General features: G+C 45.9%; 1 protein-coding gene across 1 annotated transcript; it reads left to right on the plus strand.

Annotated features, from left to right (window-relative positions):
* The first annotated feature begins 6,089 nt into the window (after nucleotides 1-6,089).
* LOC137302332 (homeobox protein bagpipe-like) lies at nucleotides 6,090-14,039 on the plus strand. The gene is made up of 5 exons (XM_067971967.1): nucleotides 6,090-6,267; nucleotides 7,543-7,611; nucleotides 7,916-8,151; nucleotides 9,800-9,907; nucleotides 12,548-14,039. The coding sequence occupies exons 1-5, from the start codon at nucleotides 6,090-6,092 to the stop codon at nucleotides 13,160-13,162; spliced, it is 1,206 nt and encodes a 401-aa protein (XP_067828068.1). The 3' UTR covers nucleotides 13,163-14,039.
* Nucleotides 14,040-26,341: the final 12,302 nt, after the last annotated feature.

Here is a 26,341-nt window from a genome sequence, read left to right on the forward strand (position 1 = left end):
AGGGATGAGGTCCTGCAGGCAGATTTTAAGGAGCTAGGAAAAGAATTAATAAGCAGGACCTCAAAGGTAGTAATCTCCAGATTACTCCCAGTGCCACGCGCTAGTGAGTATAGAAATAGGAGGATAGAGCAGATGAATGTGTGGCTGGAGAGATGGTGCAGGAGGGAGGGCTTTAGATTCCTGGGGCATTGGGACAGGTTCTGGGGCAGGTGGGACCTGTACAAGCCAGATGGGTTGCACCTCAACAGGGTCGGGACCAATGTCCTCGCGGGGAGGTTTGCTAGTGCTGTTGGGGAGGGTTTAAACTAACTTGGTAGGGGGATGGGAACCTGAGAGGAGATTCAGATGGGACAGAATCAGAACTGGAAATGGAAGCTTGAAATTTAGTAAGTGAGTTTGGAAGGCAGAGAAAAGAAAGGTTACAAACTGGACAACAAAGGAGTTTGGCAGTACTTAAAGGTATATACCTCAATGCAAGGAGTATAGTGAATAAGGCAGATGAGCTGAGGGCACAGACAGACACATGGAATATGATATTTTAGCTATTACAGAAACATGGCTTAAAGAGGGGCAGGAATGGCAGCTCAACGTTCCTAGTTACAGGATTTTCAGACAAGATAGAGAGGGGGATAAAAAAGGAGTGGGGGTGGCAATTTTGGTTAAAGAAACAATTACAGTTGTGAGGAGGGATGATATGCTGGATGATATGCTGTACGTACTGTTCCAGTACAGCTACAACACTGGCATTTAACAGACAATGTGGAAAATTGCCCAGGTATGTCCTGTCCACAAAAGCAGGACAAATCCAATCCGGCCAATTACCGCCCCATCAGTCTACTCTCAATCATCAGCAAAGTGATGGAAGGTGTCGTCGACAGTGCTATCAAGCGGCACTTACTCACCAATAACCTGCTCACCGATGCTCAGTTTGGATTCCACCAGGACCACTCGGCTCCAGACCTCATTACAGCCTTGGTCCAAACATGGACAAAAGAGCTGAATTCCAGAGGTGAGGTGAGAGTGACTGCCCTTGACATCAACGCAGCATTTGACCGAGTGTGGCACCAAGGAGCCCGAGTAAAATTGAAATCAATGGGAATCAGGGGGAAAGCTCTCCAGTGGCTGGAGTCATACCTAGCACAAAGGAAGACAGTAGTGGTTGTTGGAGGCCAATCATATCAGCCCCAGGACATTGCTGCAGGAGTTCCTCAGGGCAGTGTCCTAGGCCCAACCATCTTCTGCTGCTTCATCAATGACCTTCCCCCCATCATAAGGTCAGAAATGGGGATGTTCGCTGATGATTGCACAGTGTTCAGTTCCATTCACAACCCCTCAGATAATGAAGCAGTCCGAGCCCGCATGCAGCAAGACCTGGACAACATCCAGGCTTGGGCTCATAAGTGGCAAGTAACATTCGCGCCAGACAAGTGCCAGGCAATGACTATCTCCAACAAGAGACAATCTAACCACCTCCCCTTGACATTCAACGGCATTACCATCGCTGAATCCCCCACCATCAACATCCTGGGGGTTACCATTGACCAGAAACTTAACTGGACCAGCCACATAAATACTGTGGCTACAAGAGTCGCTCAGAGGCTGGGTATTCTGCGACGAGTGACTCACCTCCTGACTCCCCAAAGCCTTTCCACCATCTACAAGGCACAAGTCAGGAGTGTGATGGAATACTCTCCACTTGCCTGGATGAGTGCAGCTCCAACAACACTCAAGAAGCTCGACACCATCCAGGACAAAGCAGCCCGCTTGATTGGCACCCCATCCACCATCCTAAACATTCACTCCCTTCACCACCGGCGCACTGTGGCTGCAGAGTGTACCATCCACAGGATGCATTGCAGCAACTCGCCAAGGCTTCTTCGACAGCACCTCCCAAACCCGCGACCTCTACCACCTAGAAGGACAAGAGCAGCAGGCACATGGGAACAACACCACCTGCATGTTCACCTCAAGTCACACACCATCCCGACTTGGAAATATATCGCCGTTCCTTCATCGTTGCTGGGTCAAAATCCTGGAACTTCCTACCTAACAGGACTGTGGGAGAACCGTCACCACACAGACTGCAGTGGTTCAAGAAGGCAGCTCACCACCACCTTCTCAAGGGCAATTAGGGATGGGCAATAAATGCTGCCCTTGCCAGCGATGCCCACATCCCATGAACGAATAAAAAAAATGCTGGAATAATCATTAAATGAGGTCATATGGGTTGGGCTAAGGAACAAAAAAGGGGCAGTCACACTGCTGAGAGTGTACTATAGACCCCCAAACAGTCACAGGGAGATAGAAGAGCAAATATGTAGGCAAATTTCTGAGAAGTGCAAAAACATTAGGGCAATAATGGTAGGGGATTTCAACTACCCGAATATTAACTGGGATACAAACCGTGTGAATGGTATAGAGGGCACAAAATTCTTAAATTGCATGCAGGAGAAATTTTTTAGCCAGTATGTAGCAAGCCCAAAAAGTCAAAGGACAGTTCTGGATTTAGTTTTAGGAAATGAAGCTGGGCAGGTGGAAGGAGTAACAGTGGGGGAGCATTTTGGTGGTAGTGATCATAATTCAGTTAGATTTAGCAAAGTTATGGAAAAGGACAAAGATAGAACAGGAGTAAAGGTTCTAAATTGGGGAAAAGACAATTTTACTAAGCTGAGAAGTGATTTAGCAAAAGTGGACTGGAAACAGCTACTTGAAGGTAAATCAGTGTCAGAGCAGTGGGAGGCATTCAAGGGGGAGATTCAAGGGGTTCGGAGTAAACATGTTCCCACAAAGAAAAAGGGAGGGTCTGTCAAATCTAGAGCCCCCTGAATGTAGAATCATAGAATAGAATCATAGAAGTTTACAACATGGAAACAGGCCCTTCGGCCCAACATGTCCATGTCGCCCAGTTTATACCACTACGCTAGTCCCAATTGCCTGCACTTGGCCCATATCCCTCTACACCCCTCTTACCCATGTAACTGTCCAAATGCTTTTTAAAAGACAAAATTGTACCCGCCTCTACTACTGCCTCTGGCAGCTCGTTCCAGACACTCACCACCCTTTGAGTGAAAAAATTGCCCCTCTGGACCCTTTTGTATCTCTCCCCTCTCACCTTAAATCTATGCCCCCTCGTTATAGACTCCCCTACCTTTGGGAAAAGATTTTGACTATCTACCTTATCTATGCCCTTCATTATTTTATAGACTTCTATAAGATCACCCCTAAACCTCCTACTCTCCAGGGAAAAAAGTCAAGGAGCATACAGGGTAAGACAAGGCCAAAAAGAAATTGAAAGGAAAAGAAAAGGAGAGGGTGGTGGGGGGTCTGGAACTCACTGCCTGAGAGGGTGGGAGAGGCAGAAACCCTCAACTCATTTGAAAAGTACCTGGATGAGCACCTGAAGAGCCGTGACCTACAAGTGCTGGAAAGTGGGATTAGGCTGAGTGGTTCATTTTCGACCGGCACAGACACGATGGGCCAAATGCTTTCCTTCTGTGCCATAAAGTTTCTATGATTCTATGATAAGCATCGGGAGGGACTGACCTGGCAACATAGAATCTTCAGAATCATAGAAATTTACGGCAGAGAAGGAGGCAACGCGGCCCATCGTGTCTGCGCCGGCCGAAAAAGAGCCACCCAGCCTAATCCCACTTTCCAGCACTTGGTCCGTACCCTGTGGGTCACGGCTCTTCAGGTGCACATCCAGGTAGTTTTTAAATGAGTTGAGGGTTTCTGCCTCTCCCACCCTCTCAGGCAGTGAGTTCCAGACCCCCACCACCCTCTGGGGGAAAAAAATCTCAACTCCCCTCTAATCCTTCTACCAATTACTTTAAATCTATGCCCCCTGGTTATTGACCTCTCTGCACAGAAGGAGGCCATTCAGCCCATCGTGCCTGTGCCAGCTCTTTGAAAGCTGTCCAATTAGTCCCACTCCCCTGCTCTTTCCCCACAGCCCCTGCGACTTTTCTGCCGTCATGTATTTATCCAATTCCCTTTTGAAAGTTATTATTGAATCTGCTTCCACCGCCCTTTCAGGCAACGCATTCCAGATCATAACAACTCGCTGCGTAAAAAAATGTCCCTCATCTCCCCTCTGGCTCTTTTGCCAATTACCTTAAATCTGTGTCCTCTGGTTACCGACCCTCCTGCCACTGGAAACAGTTTCTCCTTATTTACTCTATCAAAACCCCTCATGATTTTGAACACCTCGATCAAATCTCCCCTTAACCTTCTCTGCTCTGAGGAGAACAATCCCAGCTTCTCCAGTCTCCCCACATAACTGAAGTCCCTCATCCCTGGGACCATTCTGGTAAATCTCCTCTGCACCCTCTCCAAGGCCTTCACATCCTTCCTAAAGTGCAGTGCCCAGAATTGGACCCAATACTCCAGCTGGGGTCTAACCGGTGATTTATAAAGATTTAGCATAACTTTCTTGCTTGTGAACTCTAAGCCTCAGTTTAGAAGGCCAAGGATTTGCTTTTTTTAACAACCTTCTCAACTTGTCCTGCCACCTTCAAAGACATTGATTGAATTTTTTGAGGGGGTGACTAGGCGTGTGGATGAGGGTAACGCAGTGGATGTGGTATACATGGATTTCAGTAAGGCCTTCGATAAAGTCCCGCACAGGAGACTGGTCAAGAAGGTACGAGCCCATGGAGTCCAGGGTGCCTTGGCACTTTGGATACAAAACTGGCTTAGTGGCAGAAGGCAGAGGGTGATGGTCGAAGGTTGTTTTTGTGACTGGAAGCCTGTGGCCAGTGGGGTACCACAGGGATCGGTGCTGGGGCCCTTGCTGTTTGTGGTCTACATTAACGACTTGGATATGAATGTAAAAGGTATGATCAGTAAGTTCGCTGATGATACAAAAATTGGTAGGGTGGTAAATAGCGAGGAGGATAGCCTCAGTCTGCAGGACGATATAGATGGGTTGGTCAGATGGGCGGAACAGTGGCAAATGGAATTTAACCCGGAAAAGTGCGAGGTGATGCACTTTGGAGGGACTAACAAGGCAAGGGAATACACAATGAATGGGAGGACCCTAGGCAAGACAGAGGGTCAGAGGGATCTTGGTGTGCAAGTTCACAGATCCCTGAAGGCGGCGGAACAGGTAGATAAGGTGGTAAAGAAGGCATATGGGATACTTGCCTTTATTAGCCGAGGCATAGAATATAAGAGCAAGGAGGTTATGATGGAGCTGTATAAAACACTGGTTAGGCCACAGCTGGAGTACTGTGTGCAGTTCTGGTCGCCACACTACAGGAAGGATGTGATCGCTTTGGAGAGGGTGCAGAGGAGATTCACCAGGATGTTACCAGGGCTGGAGCGCTTCAGCTATGAAGAGAGACTGGGAAGATTGGGTTTGTTTTCCTTGGAGCAGAGGAGGCTGAGGGGGGACATGATTGAGGTGTACAAAATTATGAGGGGCATAGATAGGATGGATACTCAGGAGCTTTTTCCCTTCGTTGAGGGTTCTATAACAAGGGGGCATAGATTCAAGGTAAAAGGCGGGAGGTTTAGAGGGGATTTGAGAAAGAACTTTTTCACCCAGAGGGTGGTTGGAGTCTGGAACTCACTGCCTGAGAGGGTTGTGGAGGCAGGAACCCTCACAACATTCAAGAAGCATTTGGATGAGCACTTGAAATGCCATAGCATACAAGGCTACGGACCAAATGCTGGAATATGGGATTAGATTAGACTGGGCTTGATGGCCGGCGCGGACACGATGGGCCGAAGGGCCTCTATCCGTGCTGTATAACTCTATGACTCTATGACATGACCACAGAACCGACCAAATTCACCTGCCTGGATTTCCTTTCTCCTAGTTTCCCAGATTATTTGTTTCTTCTCTCTGGGATTTCGTTCCCAAAATTAAAAGACATGTAAAGGAATGTGAATTTGCCGACACAGTGAGAGATTATCTGTGCTTGTTCAGAAGATGCCGATACCTGATTCTCGCACCTTCCTCGCCGCTCTCATCACAGCTCGTTTGCATTAGAATAGAATTGGCCCGCCTGCTCCACACTGGCCCCCGGGGGCATATAAATGGCTCACTGGGCGGTCCAGGACTTCACTCACCCAGCAACTCCGATATGGAGCATCAATATCCCGACTACCTGCCAGAAATCGGCGCTCAGGATTTGCAAGAGGACGGTTACAGCAGGGAATTCCTCGACTATAATCGGATCGATTCGGAGCCAATTCCTTTTCCCTGTAACCAGTTTCCCATCGACAACCGACCGTCTGATCATCAAAGCGTCGGGACACAATGTGAGTGAGATGGTCAATGTGTGGGTCACTCACCCCTCCCGGCCTGGGTCACTGACCCCTCCCGGCCTGGGTCACTGACCCCTCCCGGCCTGGGTCACTGACCCCTCCCGGCCTGGGTCACTGACCGCTCCCGGCCTGGGTCACTGACCGCTCCCGGCCTGGGTCACTGACCCCTCCCGGCCTGGGTCACTGACCCCTCCCGGCCTGGGTCACTGACCCCTCCCGGCCTGGGTCACTGACCCCTCCCGGCCTGGGTCACTGACCGCTCCCGGCCTGGGTCACTGACCGCTCCCGGCCTGGGTCACTGACCGCTCCCGGCCTGGGTCACTGACCGCTCCCGGCCTGGGTCACTGACCGCTCCCGGGGTGGGTCACTCACCCCTCCCGGCCTGGGTCACTGACCGCTCCCGGGGTGGGTCACTCACCCCTCCCGGCCTGGGTCACTCACCCCTCCCGGGGTGAATTGCGATCTCTGTTTAACCCGTTAATCCCCAGTCCCTGGTGTTTGCTCTCTGACCAGTTGATGTGCGGGTTTTCTGTCTCTGACCAGTTGATTTGCGGGATTCTGTCTCTGACCAGTTGATTTGCGGGATTCTGTCTCTGACCAGTTGATGTGCGGGTTTTCTGTCTCTGACCAGTTGATTTGCGGGATTCTGTCTCTGACCAGTTGATTTGCGGGATTCTGTCTCTGACCAGTTGATTTGCGGGATTCTGTCTCTGACCAGTTGATTTGCGGGATTCTGTCTCTGACCAGTTGATTTGCGGGATTCTGTCTCTGACCAGTTGATTTGCGGGATTCTGTCTCTGACCAGTTGATTTGCGGGTTTTCTGTCTCTGACCAGTTGATTTGCGGGTTTTCTGTCTCTGACCAGTTGATTTGCGGGTTTTCTGTCTCTGACCAGTTGATTTGCGGGTTTTCTGTCTCTGACCAGTTGATTTGTGGGTTTTCTGTCTCTGACCAGTTGATTTGCGGGTTTTCTGTCTCTGACCAGTTGATTTGTGGGTTTTCTGTCTCTGACCAGTTGATTTGCGGGTTTTCTGTCTCTGACCAGTTGATTTGTGGGTTTTCTGTCTCTGACCAGTTGATTTGTGGGTTTTCTGTCTCTGACCAGTTGATTTGCGGGATTCTGTCTCTGACCAGTTGATTTGCGGGATTCTGTCTCTGACCAGTTGATTTGCGGGTTTTCTGTCTCTGACCAGTTGATTTGTGGGATTCTGTCTCTGACCAGTTGATTTGCGGGTTTTCTGTCTCTGACCAGTTGATGTGTTTTCTCAGGTCCCGGAGGCAGCGGCAGCCGAGCGGGTGAAGTGACCGATCCCGGACCCGCTCTCTGTGAGCCGCCAGGTGAGAGGAGAGAATGAACAAGACCCAAAGCGACAACAGCTCAATCCAGATTTAATCCCCAACAGACTGAGATTCCAAGTTTGGTCATTTCTTTTTAATGTTGAATTGGGAGGAGGTTTTACTCGGAATCATTTATCCGGGAAAATGTTTTCTTTTTGTGGCTAAAGTTTAATTTATTTTCATAGTAATTTTGGCGCCAAAACCCGGCCGGTTAGTGAGTGAAGTTAAAATAGACCAGGTCCCGGGGCCGAGAATTCCTAATTTTATGATTTAATTTCCCACTGTCCTGATTTCCATGATTCAGGTTTAAGGCGGCCCAGCGCCGATTACCCCCACTCGGTCCCCAGCCCCGTCACCAGCACCACAGACACCGATCAAGAAACTGACTCAAAGAACCTCCGGCCCCCAAAAAGCCGAGTCCGGACAGTATTCAGCGATGAGCAGAAAAGGAGATTGATGCAACAGTTTCACAGACAAAAGTACATTTCTCCCCAGGAACGGTCAGAGCTGGCCAAAGCATTAGGACTGAACTGTAAACAGGTAAACAGGTACAATCTGTCCCATAGACTCTGTACTATCCCATCGTGGTAAATGACAATCTGTCCCATAGACTCTGTACTATCCCATCGTGGTAAATGACAATCTGTCCCATAGACTCTTGTACTATCCCATCCAGGTAAATGACAATCTGTCCCATAGACTGTACTGTCCCATAGATGCTCTACTGTCCCACCCAGCTAAATGAGAATATGATAGGAGGGATGGCGGAACAGAGAGTAGGAATAAATGGGTCATTTTCCGGGTGTCAGGCAGTGACTAGTGGGGTACCGCAGGGATCAGTGCTTGGGCCCCAGCTATTCACAATATATATCAATGATGTGGATGAGGGAACCAAATGTAAAATTTTCAAGTTTGCTGACAACACAAAACTAGATGGGATTGTGAGCTGTGAGGAGGATGCAAAGAGGCTTCAAGGTGATTTAGACAAGTTGAGTGAGTGGGCAAATACATGGCAGTTGCAGTATAATGTGGATAAATGTGAAATTATCCACTTCAGAAGGAAAAACAGAAAGGCAGAGTATTATTTAAATGGTGATAGATTGGGAAATGTTGATGTACAAAGGGACCTGGGTGTCCTTGTACACCAGTCACTGAAAGTAAACATGCAGGTGCAGCAAGCAGTTAGGAAGGCGAATGGTATGTTGGCCTTCATTGCAAGAGGATTTGAGTACAGGAGCAAGGATGTCTTACTGCAGTTATACAGGGCCTTGCTGAGACCACACCTGGAGTATTGTGTGCAGTTTTGGTCTCCTTACCTAAGAAAGGATGTACTTGCCATAGAGGGAGTGCAGCGAAGGTTCACCAGACTGATCCCTGGGATGGCAGGACTGTTGTATGAGGAGAGATTGGGTTGACTCGGCCTGTATTCACTAGAGTTTAGAAGAATGAGAGGGGATCTCATTGAAACATATAAAATTCTGACAGGGCTAGACAGACTGGATGTAGGGAGGATATTTCCCCTGGCTGAGGGGTCCAGAACGAGGGGTCACAGTCTCAGGATACATGATAGGACATTTAGGACTGAGATGAGGAGAAATGTCTTCACTCAGAGGGTGGTGAACCTGTGGAATTCTCTACCACAGAAGGCTGTGGAGGCCAAGTCACTGAATATATTTAAGAAGGAGCTAGATAGATTTCTAGACACAAAAGGCATCAAGGGGTATGGGGAGAGAGCGGGAATATGGTATTGAGATAGAGGATCAGTCATGATCATATTGAATGGCGGAGCAGGCTCGAAGGGCCGAATGGCCTACTCCTGCTCCTATTTTCTATGTTTCTATGAGGGACTTGTGTGGAGAGACTGGAGAAGCTAGGATTGTTCTTTTGAGCAGAGAAGATTAAGTAGGGCTGATAACCAGACAACACAGATTTTACATAGTGAGTAGTTCTGATCTGGAATGCGCTGCCTGAAAGGGCGGTGGAAGCAGATTCAATAATAACTTTCAAAAGGGAATTGGATAAATACTTGAAGAGAAAACATTTACAGGGCTATGGAGAAAGAACAGGGGAGCGGGACTAATTGGATAGCTCTTTCAGAGCCCGCAAAAGCGTTTGGAGAAGTTAAGTGACAAATCTGTTGTGAAATTATTTAACAAATCCATTAATTCCTCGCTCCCATTCATTTCAGGTCAAGACATGGTATCAGAATAGAAGAATGAAGCTTAAACGCAGTCAATATATCCAACCCCTAGCAACCTCTTGGAATCAATCAAGTTTCAACCCGGTTTCACCACCGGTAAGAAGCTGATCCATGAAATACTTTGACTAGCCCCAGTAATACAATGTAGAACCCCACATCACTACCCTAATCTGTCACCTATGTTGCTGTGATTTATGTCACAATTGTTCATACTAAGATATAGATAAGTCTTTCCTTGCCTCAGATTGGAACTGCTATACAACCATTTAAGATACCCACATGGAAAATGGTGTGTATTGGGGTGGGGGGTGTTGGTGGTTACAATGCACGGATGTATCTCAAGGCGAGTTGTGCTGCTCACCATGCTGCTAGTGAGGGATTCCTGGAACTCACTGCCATTTGAACTTGTCAGTTATCTGATGGAAAGTTTAGTGACTGCTCCTAGGATCCAGGTGGCTCCAACATAACACGCCTGGTGACTGAAGCACAGAACCAAGTCGACCCCTCTGGCACATTGGGTAATCTGATGCTCAAAACAGGCAGATCTGCTGTACTCTAGGACCAGTCCAATGATTGACCAATGGGCCTGGCTCAGTAATGGAAGCTAGAGGGGAAGACCCATTACTGGGAGCTCAGCTCCAGGTAACTGGGCACCCAATACTCCCAGTGGGTAGGATGGTTTTCATTGGATAAGCAATGGAGAGCCACTCTGCTGGACTCATTAAAATCCATCAGTATCTCTGCATACATGTGGGATTAATTAGCCTTGGCTCTGCCATCATGTCCTAAACTCTTCTACATTGAATTTTTGTATCATTCTAGACCTCTTGACTACTGGAATCTGAATGCTTCTATCCACCTTGTCCCATTCTTTCATAATTGTAAACACTTCTATCATATCACCCCATAATCTGCATTGTTTTAAAAAAGAAGCCCTAATTTTTCAAATCTTTCTTTGTATTTGTATTTTCTCGTAACAGGAAGCATCCTGGTGAATCTGGGCTGTACACTCTTTAAAGCCTCAATGTTCTTCTTAAATTACATACAATACTCCAACTGAGGTCTTACTGGGATTTTATATCCACTCATAATTATCTCTTGGCTTTTATATTCTATACACCTTGTGACAAACTGTAGAATTCCATTATTAACCTGAGGTGCTGCCTTTAATGTTCTGTAATCCTGGCCCCCAAACCCCTCTGTTCTTCCTGAGCCCCGCACCCAATTCGATTCACAGATTACTGCTGTTATTTGATTATATGACAACGTATCACTTCACACTTACTGACACTGATTTGCACCTGCCACTTTTTACTTCCATTTTGTCTATTATCACTTTTCAGCTTCCTTTGGTCTATCTATACCTCCTATTTTGATATCATCTTCAAATTGACACCACTCTCTCCAGGCCTATATCCAAATCATTGATGTACACAGTGAACAGAACTGAACCCTGTGGGACACCACTACCCACTTTCAACCACTCTGAAAAACTGTCTCTAACTCCTACTCTCTCTCTTCTTCATTCAAATATTTTTAATCCAGTTTGCTGCCCCCCCCATCATGTCCCCTATTCCTTTCTAGTAATCTCCCGTCTGGCACCTTTGTCAAAGGCTTCCCTAGAGTCCATGTACACCACATCCACTGCACTTCCCCCATTCCCTATGTCTGTTACCTCCTCTAAGGATTTTGAGGTTTGTCGAGCACTATCATCCCTATCGAAATCCGTGCTGGTTACTTCTAACTATTTGCTCTTTAACTAGATATGTGGTAATTTCATCCTTAATTAGAGACTCTAAAAGTTTCCCTCTCACAGATGTTAAACTAACTGACCTGTAATTAGCTCCGTCTCCCCTTTTTAAAAATGGGTCCTAAACTGGCCACTCTCCATCCTCTGGTATATCCACACTCCCAACCTGAAATCTAATTTCTGGGCCCGTGACAGTTTTCTCCCTCATCTCCCTCGGGATTGCAGGATGTATCCAGTTGGGCCCTGCAGTTTTACCTTCCTTTAGCCTAACTAACTTATCTAAAATGTTCTCTTTATCTATCATAATATCGCTCATCTCACTCTCAACCACTTCAGGATTCACCGATATCCTTCTCGGTCTTCTCTAAAGACCAATGTAAGTACTTATTAAATGCATCCGACTTTTATTGATCATCGTCTACAAATAGACGACCCTCTCCTCACGGGTCCCACCTAACTTTTAACCATTCTCTTTTTACTAATATATTTGTAAGATACTTTACTGTTCTTTTTGATTTTTTTTTTGCTTCGCACTCCCTCCTAGTTTTCCTTATCCTGCTCTTAACCATTTTTCTTATTCTCTCATATTCGCCTTTAGTTTTTACATAATTAGCATTCTATGATTATCATTCTCATAGACCCTTTTCTTCAATTTTAATTGGTTTCTGATTTCCTTCTTTGTCTCTCCCTCAAACTATTTGTAGTTTCCTTCTTTCTTAATGGAATATTTTCATTCTGTACCTTTGCAATTTTTAAAAAAAAAACATGCCACTGTTCCTCTACAGTCCTGTGACAATTTCTCCTCTCCCTCCCCGCTCCATGGCCAGCCCCTACCCCTCCTCCCCATCTCCTTTTCCCCCGTGTTTAATGGCCATGTCGAGTTTTCATTTTGCCCACAGGAATGAGACGCAGAGCTGGCCACCCCCTGCCTATGGTATTTAACCAGCTTCTCAGACATTCCACTAACTGCTTGTTTCTCGTTCCAGACCCTGCCCCTGGGTCATGGACTGACACCAGTCCTGATGAAGCCCCATTTTATCAGCTACAAGCAGCAGTCCATGTTTTCCAGTGGCCACGTCCTGCCCTTCAGAAAGCAGAGACCCGCCCTGCAGTGTCCGATTGTGGAAGTTCTTCAGTCTGCTCCCATCCATGGTGATCCTCAATATCCGGCTGTTTCTTCATATTTCCAGAGCTCGGAGCCAAAGGGACAACCGACAAATCGGCCAGATCCACAGTTTGGCGACTGTCCCCAGGAATGCATTGTAATCCCCGGTGCACAGTCCTTGGGCTTCAGAAATCAGATTCCAGGAATGGGACACCCAGCTGTGGGAATTTTCCAGTCTCCATCGATCCAGGAGGATATGCAGTACATTGACCACATGGGACCTCAGTTTAACGTGGAGACAGCCGGGAGAGAGCTGGCTGCTTCCGTTCAGGACCTCCAAATACATCCAAATAACTGGTGCCCAGTGCAAGGTGCTGGCCCCCCACCTGGGTATATAACACAGGCGCCAGTGTTTGATGCATATGGAGTGCAACAGTCTGGATCGGCAGATCCGTTCAGTGAAAATTACATTGCTGCACTGAGTGGCACTCTGTAACTTAATGTAATGTGTGAATTTGGAGCAGAAATGTATGGAGATGTTGCTCTAAGGGTGCCTTGGCCGGAGTGACTGTTTAGAGGAGTAACTTTCTCATTCTAAGAAATCTTTGTAATTAAACCATTGCTGAATCCAAATTAAATTTACAAGCAAATCTTTATATATTTGTTAAGCTGGTGAGGAGTAAATGGAAATGTCTTAATTGATAAATATCGGGCTGGATTAAGGAACATGTTAGGTATTCAGAATTCCATTTACCTGGTGTGTACCGTGTTGGTCCAAATGGTGCCTCGCTGTTTAAATGTGGAGCACCAGATGCTTTCCACATCTGGAGTGTCCGTTTGTATGAATGTGACAAATGTACAGGTTCAGAGTTTCATCTCCAGTCCCAACACTTGCAGTTTGGTGGGGTCAGTGATTGCATCGGATAGAGCAGTCAAACTTATTACAATCAGAAAAGGGAATTCTGCACCAATTTAAAATTAATGGAAAAGTGGCTAAAGGGACAAAGTTGTTGAGCGAGGCAACGTCCTCAATCTATCGATTGACCGAGAGCAGTGACCCTCAAACCTTCTCTCTCTCCTCAACCAATAGTGAGTTTTAACAAACATCTTTTAATGTACCCCTTTTAACATTTCATTTTGGGTTGATGAGTATAGTTTCCACTGGAGAGAGCTTGTACAGAATGTTCTAGAATTGTTCGAGACTGTCATGTTCAGTAAGTAAAGTTGATAAGATGTATCTGCTGGGATTCACTGCAAAATATGCAGTGAATGGTGAGGGACAGTGGATTGTGAGCAGTGAGCCTTTTGCACAAGTTCTTGCACATTTATAGATGCAGTGATGCAATCTGTTTTCTGTTGTTGTTACCTGTATTAGTATTGTTTGAAATAAAAGTTTTACAAAATTTGTGGCTAGTTATTGTAGCTGGGGTCAGGGATACAAATTCTGGCCCATTAACTCTGTTTCTTTCTCCACAGATGCTGCCGGACCTGTTGAGTGTTTCCAGCATTTTCAGATTTCCAGTATCTGCAGTATTTTGCTTTTCAGTGAAGTGCCCCTCCAGAGCTGATAGTGTTTCAGAACAAGTGAACTCAAATTAATCATTCATTTCTTCTTTACAGGGTCGAATGCCAGTGGAGATGAGGCAAAGGAGTTAAATGTGAACAACTCCATCCGGGGACCCCACCCCGGCCCACAGCCAAGACCCCGCCTGGATTTCACTCAAAGACTGATGAATATTCTACAGTCAAAGGTTAATCAATGGTTTGAGGAGATATTTCAGGAAGGGAAATTAATTTCTCTATCAGTTAGGACATACTGGCCACAATAGGCTTCCAACCACATACCCGCTCCATTACCAAGACCGCCTACTTCCACCTCCATAACATCGTCCTTCTCCACCCCTGCCTCAGCTCATCTGCCGCTGAAACCCTCATCCATGCCTTTGTTACCTATAGATGCGACAATTCCAATGTTCTCCTGGCTGGGCTCCCATCTCGCACCCTCCATAAACTTGAGCTCATCCAAAACTTTGCTGCCCGTATCCTAACTCGCACCAAGTCCTGTTCTCCCGTCACCCCCTGTGCTCACTGACCTACACTGGCTCCTGGTCCGGTAATGCTTCGTTTTTAAAAAAAATTCTCATCCGTTTTCAAATCCCTCCATGGCCTTTGCCCCTCCCTATCTCTGTAACCTCCTCCAGCCCTACAACCCTCCGAGATCTCTGTGCTCCTCCAATTCTGGCCTCTTGCACATCCCCGATTTTAATCCCTCCACCATTGGCGGCCGTGCCTTCAGCTGCCTAGGCCCTAAGCTTGGAATTCCCTTCCCCCACCTCTACCTCTCTCTCCTCCTTTTAAGATGCTCTTTAAAACCTACCTCTTTGGCCAAGTTTTTGGTCACCTGTCCTAATATCTCCTTATGTGACTCGGTGTCAAATTTTGTTTGATAATCGCTCCTGTGAAGTGTCTTGGGACGTTTTACTATGTTAACGAGTTAGTGCTATAAAAATTCAAGTTGCTGTTGTGAAGGAAGAAAGAGGCTTTAATCCATGCTGGTCGGGGGTAAAAATGTGAAAAGGATTTTGTTGGAGTTGGGAATAACCTGTCTCTTTGAGGCTATTGACAGTCACTGGAGTTCCACCGAGGCTATACTGATCTCTCTGTGGGAATAAGAACTTTTCAATATCGTTTCGGACTGATATCAGGAAGTTTTTCACACAATTAAGAAATGGTTGGATGCTGAAATGGGACTGGGAGACATTTGGGTCATTCTAGATAATGGAAGGTGAGCCAAGTTGCCTTTTCTCTTCTGTAATTATATCTGTAAACAATTTTACAACACCAAGTTATAGTCCAGCAATTTTATTTTAAATTCACAAGCTTTCGGAGGCTTCCTCCTTCGTCAGGTAAATGTTCAGGATAAAATTGCTGGACTATAACTTGGTGTTGTAAAATTGTTTACAATTGTCAACCCCAGTCCATCACCGGCATCTCCACATCGTAATTATATCTGTGATTTCATCGATCGGTTGGGAGAAGAATTTTAGTCTACAATTGATGTGACTTTTTATACAGAATGTCATGAGCAATAACAGAAAACAGATCAGATCCTGGAGACTTCCACCAGTTTAAAAACACACAAGTAATCTCATCCATTAGCCTCAATTTTAACCCTGGCCACTTGGCTGAAATTGGGCAGGCGGGCAGTTAAAATTGGGGCCAACTTGCCTCCTCCTCCCAGTGGGATGTAATGTTAACCTGCTGTTAACAAGTGAGGGTTTAACCCATCAGAAGGCAGAGGGTTCCTGCTTTAAATGTGCAGATCAAACATCATTGGGGCCAGATTACAATTTTAACTCCAGGCTGGAGGGGGGAATCCATCATGAGTTCCCCATCAAGTCAATCTGACGGTGGGGATCCAGAGTCGGAAGAGGCCCAGTGAAGTGAGTAGATTTATTTATTTTTGATTTTCTTGTGGACCGAGAGGATCAGAAGGGACTCCTGTCATCGATTGTCTGAATTTAGTAAACCATGTGAAGGATAGTAATAGACTTCAGGAGGTCATAGACAGACTGGTGAAATGGGCAGATTTAAATTTAATGCAGAGAAGTGTGAAGTGATCCATTTTGGTAGGAAGAATGAGGAGAGACAATGTGAACTAAATGATACAATTCTAAAGGGGTGCAGGAACAGAGACCTGGAGGATCACATACACAAATCTTTGAAGGTGGCAGGACAAATTGAGAAGGCTGTTTAAAAAAGCATGGAATCCTTGGTTTTATAAATAGAGGCATAGAGTACAAAAGCAAAAAAAATTATGCTAAACCTTTATAAATCACTGGTTAGGCCTCAGCTGGAGTATTGTGTTCAATTCTGGACACCACACTTTAGGAAGGATGTCAAGGCCTTGGAGAGGGTGCAGAGGAGATTTACCAGAATGGTGTCAGGGATGAGGGACTGAGTTATGTGGAGAGACTGGAGAATCTGGGGTTGTTCTCCTTAGAGCAGAGAAGGTTAAGGGGAGATTTAATAGAGGTGTACAGAATCATGAAGGGTTTTTGATTCACAAGGATGATACCAGAACTGAGAAGATATCCTTATCGGGAAAGGCTGGGGCTCTTCTAGAAAAGAGAAGAGTGAGGGGTGACCTGATTAGAGGTCTTTAAGATAATGAAAGGGTTTGATAGGGTAGATGTGGAGAAAATGTTTCCACTTGTGGGGGAGTCCAAAACTAGAGGTCATAAATATAAAATAGTTGCTAATAAATCCAATAGGGAATTCAAGAGAAACTTCTTTACCCAGAGAGTGGTTAGAATGCGGAACTCACTACCACAAGGAGTAATTGAGGCGAATAGCATAGATGCTCTTAAGGGGAAGCTAGATAAGTAAATGACGGAGAAAGGAATAGAAGGATCTCGTGATAGGGTGAGATTAAGTAGGGAGGGAGGAGGCTTGTGTGGAGCATAAATGCCGGCATGGACCAGTTGGGCCGAATGATCTGTTTCTGTGCTGTAGTTTCGATATAACTCAATAGAGTAAATAGGGAGAAACAGGCACAGGACAAAAAGTGATGTGGACAAGTGTGGGAGGGGAGTAAATACTCCCATGGGAAAATTGAGTATTTTAGTAATATTTATAACAATGTCTTGGGGTATCTTCCTACAGAATGTGATCCCTTGATTTTAATCCCAATACACAGTTCGAGACTGTATACAGCCACCAGTGGAGTATGGGACTGTCTGCCAACAGTCCGCATTGAGTAACACACATTACCATCTGAACAAGTGTTACACCCTGGCGGTAGGCACCAGGTAGAACAGTGTGACCATGACGCTAGTGCATGGGGCAGTTCGACATGTTCTGATGAAAGGTCATCGATTTGAAACGTTGACTCTGTTTCTCCAGCACTTTTATTTCAGATTTCCAGTATCTGCAGTATTTTGTTTTAGTTTCAGTTTAACGAGGCTGCTCCCTGCTCCCTGTCCCCATCACATCTTATATTAGAAAAATATTTTGCCACATTTCTTGAAAAAATGAACCTAAACAGTCCTGATGGCTCAGTGGGTGAAAACATTACCATTACTGAACCCCCACCGTCCACATTCTGGGGGTCACCATTGACCAGAAACTCAACTGGACCAACCACATAAACGCTGTGGCTACGAGAGCAGGTCAGAGGCTGGGTATTCTGCAGCGAGTCACTCACCTCCTGACCCCCCAAAGCCTTTCCACCATTTACAAGGGAACAGTCAGGAGTGTGATGGAATACTCTCCACTTGCCTGCATGGGAGCAGATCCAACAACACTCAAAAAGCTCGATGCTATTCAGGACAAAGCAGTCGGCTCAATTGGCAGCCCATCCACCACCCTAAACACCCACTCCCTCCACCATCAGTGCACGTGTGCATTGTCGACAGGATGCACTGCAGCAACTCGCCATGGCTTCTGGAATAACTCCTCCCAAACCCCTGACCTCTACCACCTAGAAGGATGTAGAAACATAGAAAATAGGAGCAAGAGTAGGCCATTCGGCCCTTCGGGCCTGCTCCGCTATTCAAAATGATCATGGCTGATCGTCTAACTCAGTACCCTGTTCCCACTTTTTCCCCATATCTCTTGATTCCTTTAGCATTAAGAAATATATCTATCTCCTTCTTGAATACATCTAATGACTTGGCCTCCACTGCCTTCTGTGGTAGAAAATTCCATAGGTTCACCACCCTCTGAGTGAAGAAATTTCTCCTCATCTCGGTTCTAAATGGCAAAACCCGTATCCTGAGACTGTGACCCCTGGTTCTGGACTCCCCAGCCATCGGGAACATCCTCCCTGCATCTAGTCTGTCTAGTCCTGTTAGAATTTTATATGTTTCGATGAGATCACCTCTCATTCTTCTCAGGTCTGGACAGACTAGACGATTTTGCGTTTCTATGTTTCTACCTCTCTATCGCTTTTTTTTTTGGTGATTTGTATATTCGGAGACCTTGCAGGTAACACCTGTCTGTCTGCACACTGATTGCCTTGGCAACGGGCAGTTGAAAAAACTGTCTGTAATCACCAAGCATTGTTCTGTGATTTATAAATGCGATTTCATTTCGAGGATTTCATTTCCAACAACGTTCACCTGAGGAAGGAGGAAGCCTCCGAAAGCTTGTGAATTTAAAATAAAATTGCTGGACTATAACTTGGTGTTGTAAAATTGTTTACAATTGTCAACCCCAGTCCATCACCGGCATCTCCACATCATGGTATAAGCCAGCACAAGCTCAAAGGGCTGAATGGCCTACTCCTGTTCCTAAAACTTCCAGTTATCCAGCAGCCACTTCACAACAGCGACCTAGAAACACGGACTGAAGCTCGGTCGACGGACGAACACTCCGGGTGCTCCAACCCAGACAGAACATTTGGAAACAGACAGCAGGTGAGGGTAAACACGTGTTAACGAGTGGTTCAGACCCATCAGAACAACCCACCGCGTATTCCCAGGATCTGTTACGATTTCAGATTTCCACATTTGCCTTTTCTTTTTATTGGTCCCTGGACTTTTGACAAACAGGTGCCCAAAAGAATGTAATGTAATCACTTTAACCTGAAACCAACACAAACTGTCCAAAGTAAGACAGAAGTGAGTGCTGTGGACACTTTAAAACTCTTACAGCAAAGTATATTAAAATTATTAACACTGTAAACATTTTATAGGGAATTGATAGACTTTAAAGCCTGGACAGCAGTGAGACACTGATTAATCTCGCGAGCCCGGATGTAATGCGATCCAGACTTTTCCTATTGGATCAGAATATGACACTAATCCAAAAATTGACTGTAAAGTCATTGAACTCCCCTCAGTCCTTGCCCAAAATGAAATACAGACCTGAGGCATTAACCTCAGTGTTTCAGCACTTTACTCAGTGACCTCTGCATCTACAGTGTTCCCTGTGTGAAAGCGCAATTGACCGTGAAATTCCCACATTTCAAAGAGCTGGCAGAGCCATGATGGGCCGAATAGCCTACTTCTATACTGTAAGATTCTATGATTCATCCTTTTCCTAGTTGTGTGAGGTACGGTGGGGGGGGGGTCCCGGGACTGTGTCCGGGGGTGTGAGGTACGGGGGGGCGGGGGGTCCCGGGACTGTGTCCAGGTGTATGAGGTACGGGGGGGGGTCCCGGGACTGTGTCCGGGGGTGTGAGGTACGGTGGGGGGGGGTCCTGAGACTGTGTCCAGGGGTGTGAGGTACGGTGGGGGGGGGGTCCTGAGACTGTGTCCAGGGGTGTGAGGTACGGTGGGGCGGGGGGTCCCGGGACTGTGTCCAGGGGTGTGAGGTACGGGGGGGCGGGGGTCCCGGGACTGTGTCCGGGGGTGTGAGGTGCAGGGGGAGGGGGGGTCTCGGGACTGTGTCCGGGGGTGTGAGGTGCAGGGGGAGGGGGGGTCCCGGGACTGTGTCCAGGTGTATGAGGTACGGGGGGGGGTCCCGGGACTGTGTCCGGGGGTGTGAGGTGCAGACGATCCCGGGACTATGAGAGGTATGGAACTGGGGAGAAATATAGAGTTTAGGAATATTGAGAGTGACCCCGAGAATAGTCCAGGAGTGACCCCGAGAATAGTCCAGGAGTGACCCCAAGAATAGTCCAGGAGTGACCCCGAGAATAGTCCAGGAGTGACCCCGAGAATAGTCCAGGAGTGACCCCGAGAATAGTCCAGGAGTGACCCCGAGAATAGTCCAGGAGTGACCATGTCCTTGGGACATTTCTCTGCGTTAAAGTCGCTAAATAAGTGCAAGTTGTTGTTGTTGCACTCATCAAAAATCAGCGAGAACTGGTGATCTTGGACACATCAACCCTATTCCATAATAATCACCATCGCAGCTAAATAGAAACAAAGGTCGAGGTCACCACGGCCTCCAAATGTCCCTCGCAGTTTGCGGACGGGTCCCCACGGGTACGAACTTGTTCCCAGGACTGTATTCCATGGGTGCTAAACACTGCCGCTATCTCCTGGGGAGACTGTTCATGGGGCTGGGATTTGATGCACCGTGATCTCGGGAGATCCCCGACTCTGACTCCAGATCATACAGGCGGTCATTAAACTGTCTCCGTGTGCCGCATCTTGCAGTGCGTCGTGTAATCCAGCAAATCCAGGCACAAGTTCTCGTCTGCCTCTGCTTTGGAGAAGAAACGTAATGCCATTCTCATACAGTCACTGAAACTGGTGCCTTATTCACAAATCCGGGATCAGGCAGCCCTCCGTCTAAAGAAAAAGAACTTTTAATAGTTGGTAATACATATTATTTACACAAAGCAAACTGTACAAAGGAAAATAGGAGCAGGAGGAGGCCATTCAGCCCCTCGAGCCTGTTCCCCCATTCAGTGAGATCATGGCTGATCTGTATCCCAACTCCATCCACCCACCTTGGCTCCATATCCATTAATACCCCTGGCTAGCAAAAGTTTATCAATCTCAGATTTAAAATTATTAATTGAGCATCTCCTGCTTTTTGTGGGAGAGATTTCCACACTTCCACCGCCCTTTGTGTGAAGAAATGTTTCCTGATTTCTCTCCTGAATGGCCTGGCTCTGATTTTAAGGTTATCTCCCCTTGTCCTAGACTCCCTCACCAGTGGTAAAAGTTTCTCTCCATCCACCCTATCAATTCCTTTCAAACTCCTAAAAACCTCAATCGAATCTCCCCTTAACCTTCTATATTGCAGGGAATACAGGCCTAGTTTATGTAATCGCTCCTCATAATCTAACCCTTGGAGCCCAGGTAACATTCTGGGGAATCTGTGCTGCTCTCCTTCCAAGGCCGGTCTATCCTTCCTGAGGTGCGGTGCCCAGAACCGTACACAATACTCCAGATATGGACTAACCAGGGCTTTGCCGAGCAGCAGCAAAACTTCCTCCCCAGGACTTTGTATAGCTGTAGCAAAGAGGGGAGGAATTCCTGAAATGTGTACAAGAGAACTTTCTGGAACAATGTTTCCAGCCCGAGGAAGGAAACAGTGCTGGATCTAGTTCTGGGGAATGAAGTGGGGCAGGTGGAGCATGTTTCAGTGGGGGAGCATTTGGGGAACAGTGATCATAATATCATCATTAGGTTTAGACTAGTTATGGAAAAGGACAAGGAACAATCAAATGTGAAAATGCTTAACTGGAGGAGGGCTAATTTCAGTGAGTTAAAAAGGGATCTTGCCCAGGTGGATTGGAATCAAAAATTGGCAGGCAAAACAGTAATCGAACAATGGGAGGCCTTCAAGGAGGAAATGGTTTGGGTGCAGAGTAGACACATTCCCACAAGGGAGAAAGGAAGGGCATCCAAAACTGGAGCTCCCTGGATGAGTAAAGATATAGAGATTAAAATGAAACAGATAAAGGAGGCTTATGATGAATGTAAGGTTCATAATATAGTAGAGAATCAGGCTGAATACAGAAAGTACAGTGGAGATCTAAAAAAAGGGAATAAGTAGGGCAAAGAGAGAGTATGAGAATAAATTAGCGGCTAACATAAAAGGGAACCCAGATGTATTTTATAAACATATAAATAGTAAAAGGGTAGTCCATGGAAGGGTGAGAACGATTAGAGACAAAAAAGGAGATCTTCTTGAGGAGGCAGAGGCCATGGCTGAGGCACTAAATGAATATTTCACATCGGTCTTCACTAGAGAAGAGGATGCTGTCATTGTAACGGTAAAGGAGGAGGTAGCAGCGATATTGGAGAGGATAAAAATAGTTAAAGAGGAGGTACTTAAAAGATTGTCAGTACTCAAAGTAGAAAAGTCACCCGGTCCAGATGGGATGCATTCTAGGTTACTGAGGGAAGTAAGGGTGGAAATTGCGGAGGCTCTGGCCACAATCTTCCAATCCTCCTTAGATATGGGGACGGTGCCGGAAGACTGGAGGATTGAAAATGTTACATCCCTGTTCAAAAAGGGGAGAGGGATAAACCCAGCAATTACAGGCCAGTCAGCCTACTGTTGATGGTGGGGAAACTTCTAGAGACAATAATCTGGGACAATATTAATTGGCACTTGTAAAAGTATAGGCTAATAAATGAATGTCAGCATGGATTTATTAAAGGAAAATTGTGTTTGACGAACTTGATTGAGTTCTTTGATGAAGTAACGGAGAGGGTTGATGAGGGTAGTGTGGTTGATGTTGTGTATATGGACTTTCAAAAGGCATTTGATAAAGTGTCACATAATAGACTTGTTAGCAAAATTAAAGCCCATGGGATTAAAGGGTCAGTGGCAGCGTGGATAGAAAATTAGCTAAAGAACAGAAAGCAGAGAGTAGTGGTGAACGGTTGTTTTTCAGACTGGAGGGAAGTTTACAGTGGTGTTGCCCAGGGGTCAGTATTAGGACCACTGCTCTTTGATATATATTAATGACCTGGACTTGGGTATAGAGGGTATAATTTCAAAGTTTGCAGATGACACGAAACTCAGAAATGTAGTAAACAATGTGGAGGATAGTAACAGACTTCAGGAGGACAGAGACAGACTGGTGAAATGGGCAGACACATGGGGGATGGAATTTAACAGAGAAATGTGAAGTGATTCATTTTGGTAGGAAGAATGAGGAGAGACAATATAAACTAAATGGTACAATTTTAAAGGGGGTGCAGGAACAGAGAGATCTGGGGGTGCACATACACAAATCTTTGAAGGTGGCAGGACAAGTTGAGAATGCATACAGCACAAAAGCAAGAATGTTATGTTGAATCTTTATAAAACACTGGTTAGGCCTCAGCTGGAGTATTGTGTTCAATTCTGGGCACCACACTTTAGGAAGGATGTCAAGGCCGTAGAGAGGGTGCAGAGGAGATTTACCAGGGATGAGGGACTTCAGTTATGTTGAAAAATTGGAGAAGCTGGGTTTGTTCACCTTAGAACAGAGAAGGTTAAGGGGAGAGTTGATCGAGGTGTTCAAAATCAGAAACTGTTTCCAGTGGTAGTAACCACAGGACACAGATTTAAGGTGATCGGCAAAAGAGCCAGAGGCGACATGAGGAAACATTTTTTCTTACACATTGAGTTGTTCTGATCTGGAATGCGCTGCCTGAAAGGGCGGTGGAAGCAGATTCAATAGTAACTTTCAAAAGTGAATTAGATAAATACTTGAAGGGAAAAAAATTACAGGGCTATGGGGAAAGAGCAGGGGAGTAGGACTAATTGGATAACTCTTTGAAAGAGCCAGCACAGGCATGATGGGCTGAATGGCCTCCTCCTGTGCTGCACCTACTATGATACTATGATATTCTAACTCTCCAGTTATAAAGGCTAACATTCTATTATCTTTTTAGATTATTTTTTGTGCCTGACTACTACATTTTAGTGATTTGTGTATATGGACCACTAAATCTTTTTGGACCACCACTGTTCCTAGCTTTTCACCATTTAAAAAATACTCGGATTGATCCTTTTTTGGTCCAAAACGGATGACCTCACATTTATCTGTGTCAAAATCCATCTGCCACAGTTTGCCCACTCTAATCTATTAATGTCTCTTTGTCATTTTATGCTCCTGTCTACACTACTTACTACGCCAACAATCTTTGTGTCATTGGCAAGCTTGGATATATGGCTCTCTATTGTGTTATCTAAGTCATTAATAAATATGATGAATAGTTGAGGCCCCAGCACAGATCCTTGTGGAACACCACTAGTCACTTCCTTCCAATTCGAGTACATACCCATTATCCCCACTCTCTGATTTCTGCCACCTAACCAATCTCCTAACCAGGTCAATAATTTGCCTTCAATTCAATAAGCTTTAATTTTAGCTAACAGTCTCTTATGTGGAACCTTATCAAATGCCTTCGGGAAGTCCATATAAACATCCATTGACATTCCCCAGTTTAGTTACTTCCTCAAAAAATTCTATTAGGTTTGTTAGACATGACCTACCCTTTACAAGTCCATGTTGGCTCTCTCCAATCAGCTCAAATTTCTCTAAGTGCTCAGTCACACTGTCCATAATTATAGATTCCAATAACTTCCCCACAACTAACAGGTTTATAATATCCTGGTTTCTCTCTCACCTTTCTTAAATAATGGAGTTACATTTGCAATTTTCCAATCTAAAAAGGGACAATTCCTGAATCAAGAGCACTTTGGAAAATTATGACTAAAGCATCAGCATTGTCCTCACCTAATTCCTTTAAAATCCTGGTGTGAAAACTATCAGGTCCTGGGGATTTAAACAAGACAAATCGTAATGGCCTACAAGAGTCACAATTTGCACGAAACTAACGAAAGAGATAAGAGTCCCACTTCTGTTGCTTCACGAATATATTTAATATTATAAAAGAGAGATTTAAAAAATCTTGCAGCTCATCAAATTGAGGGATATCAGTGTTGAAGAAATACTTCCCGACCACAGGATTACCCAGTGTCAATATCACGCTGTCAGAGGGCAGGTACAGCACGGGTTAGATACAGAGTAAAGCTCCCTCTACACTGTCCCATCAAACACTCCCAGGGCAGGTACAGCACGGGTTAGATACAGAGTAAAGCTCCCACTACTGTGTACAGTTCTGGTCACCCTATTATAGAAAGGATATTATTAAACTAGAAAGAGTGCAGAAAAGATTTACTAGGATGCTACCGGGACTTGATGGTTTGACTTACAGGGAGAGGTTAGACAGACTGGGACTTTTTTCCCTGGAGAGCAGGAGGTTAAGGGGTGATCTTATCGAAGTCTATAAAATAATGAGGGGCATAGATAAGGTCGATATTCAAAATCTTTTCCCAAAGGTAGGGGAGTCTATAACGAGGGGGCATAGATTTAAGGTGAGAGGGGAGAGATACAAAAGGGTCCAGAGGGGCAATTTTTTCACTCAAAGGGTGGTGAGTGTCTGGAACGAGCTGCCAGAGGCAGTAGTAGAGGCGGGTACAATTTTGTCTTTTAAAAAGCATTTGGACAGTTACATGGGTAAGATGGGTATAGAGGGATATGGGCCAAGTGCAGGCAATTGGGACTAGCTTAGTGGTATAAACTGGGCGACATGGACATGTTGGGCCGAAGGGCCTGTTTCCATGTTGTAACTTCTATGATTCTATGATACACTGTCCCATCAAACACTCGCAGGGCAGGTACAGCACGGGTTAGATACAGAGTAAAGCTCCCTCTACACTGTCCCATCAAACACTCCCAGGGCAGGTACAGCACGGGTTAGATACAGAGTAAAGCTCCCACTACACTGTCCCATCAAACACTCGCAGGGCAGGTACAGCATGGGTTAGATACAGAGTAAAGCTCCCTGTGCACTGTCCCGTCAAACACTCCCAGGGCAGGTACAGGGTTAGATACAGAGTAAAGCTCCCTCTACACTGTCCCGTCAAACACTCCCAGGGCAGGTACAGCACGGGTTAGATATGGAGTAAAGCTCCCTCTACACTGTATACTGCTGCTGCTATAATAAGTCTTATAGCATAGATGCATTAAAGGGGAAGCGAGATTAACAGATGAGGGAGAAAGGAATAGAGGATATGCTGATAGGGTGAGATGAAGTAGGGAGGGAGGAGGCTCATAGAATCATAGAAAGGTTACAGCACGGAAGGAGGCCATTCAGCCCTTCGAGTCCACGCCGGCTCTATGCAAGAGCAATCCAGCTAGTCCTACTCACCACCCCACCTTCCCTGTAGCCCTGCAAGTTTTTTTCCTTTCAAGTACTTATCCAGT

The sequence above is a fragment of the Heptranchias perlo genome, chromosome 35 (assembly GCF_035084215.1).
Source record: "Heptranchias perlo isolate sHepPer1 chromosome 35, sHepPer1.hap1, whole genome shotgun sequence".
NCBI lineage: Eukaryota > Metazoa > Chordata > Chondrichthyes > Hexanchiformes > Hexanchidae > Heptranchias > Heptranchias perlo.

Excerpts from the sequence above, each read along its gene's own strand:
- LOC137302332 (XM_067971967.1), top strand. The coding sequence starts at position 6,090 with ATGGAGCATCAATATCCCGACTACCTGCCAGAAATCGGCGCTCAGGAT. Across the intron at positions 7,612-7,915 it reads CGCTCTCTGTGAGCCGCCAG|GTTTAAGGCGGCCCAGCGCC; the intron begins GTGAGAGGAGAG and ends TCCATGATTCAG. Across the intron at positions 9,908-12,547 it reads TCAACCCGGTTTCACCACCG|ACCCTGCCCCTGGGTCATGG; the intron begins GTAAGAAGCTGA and ends TTCTCGTTCCAG.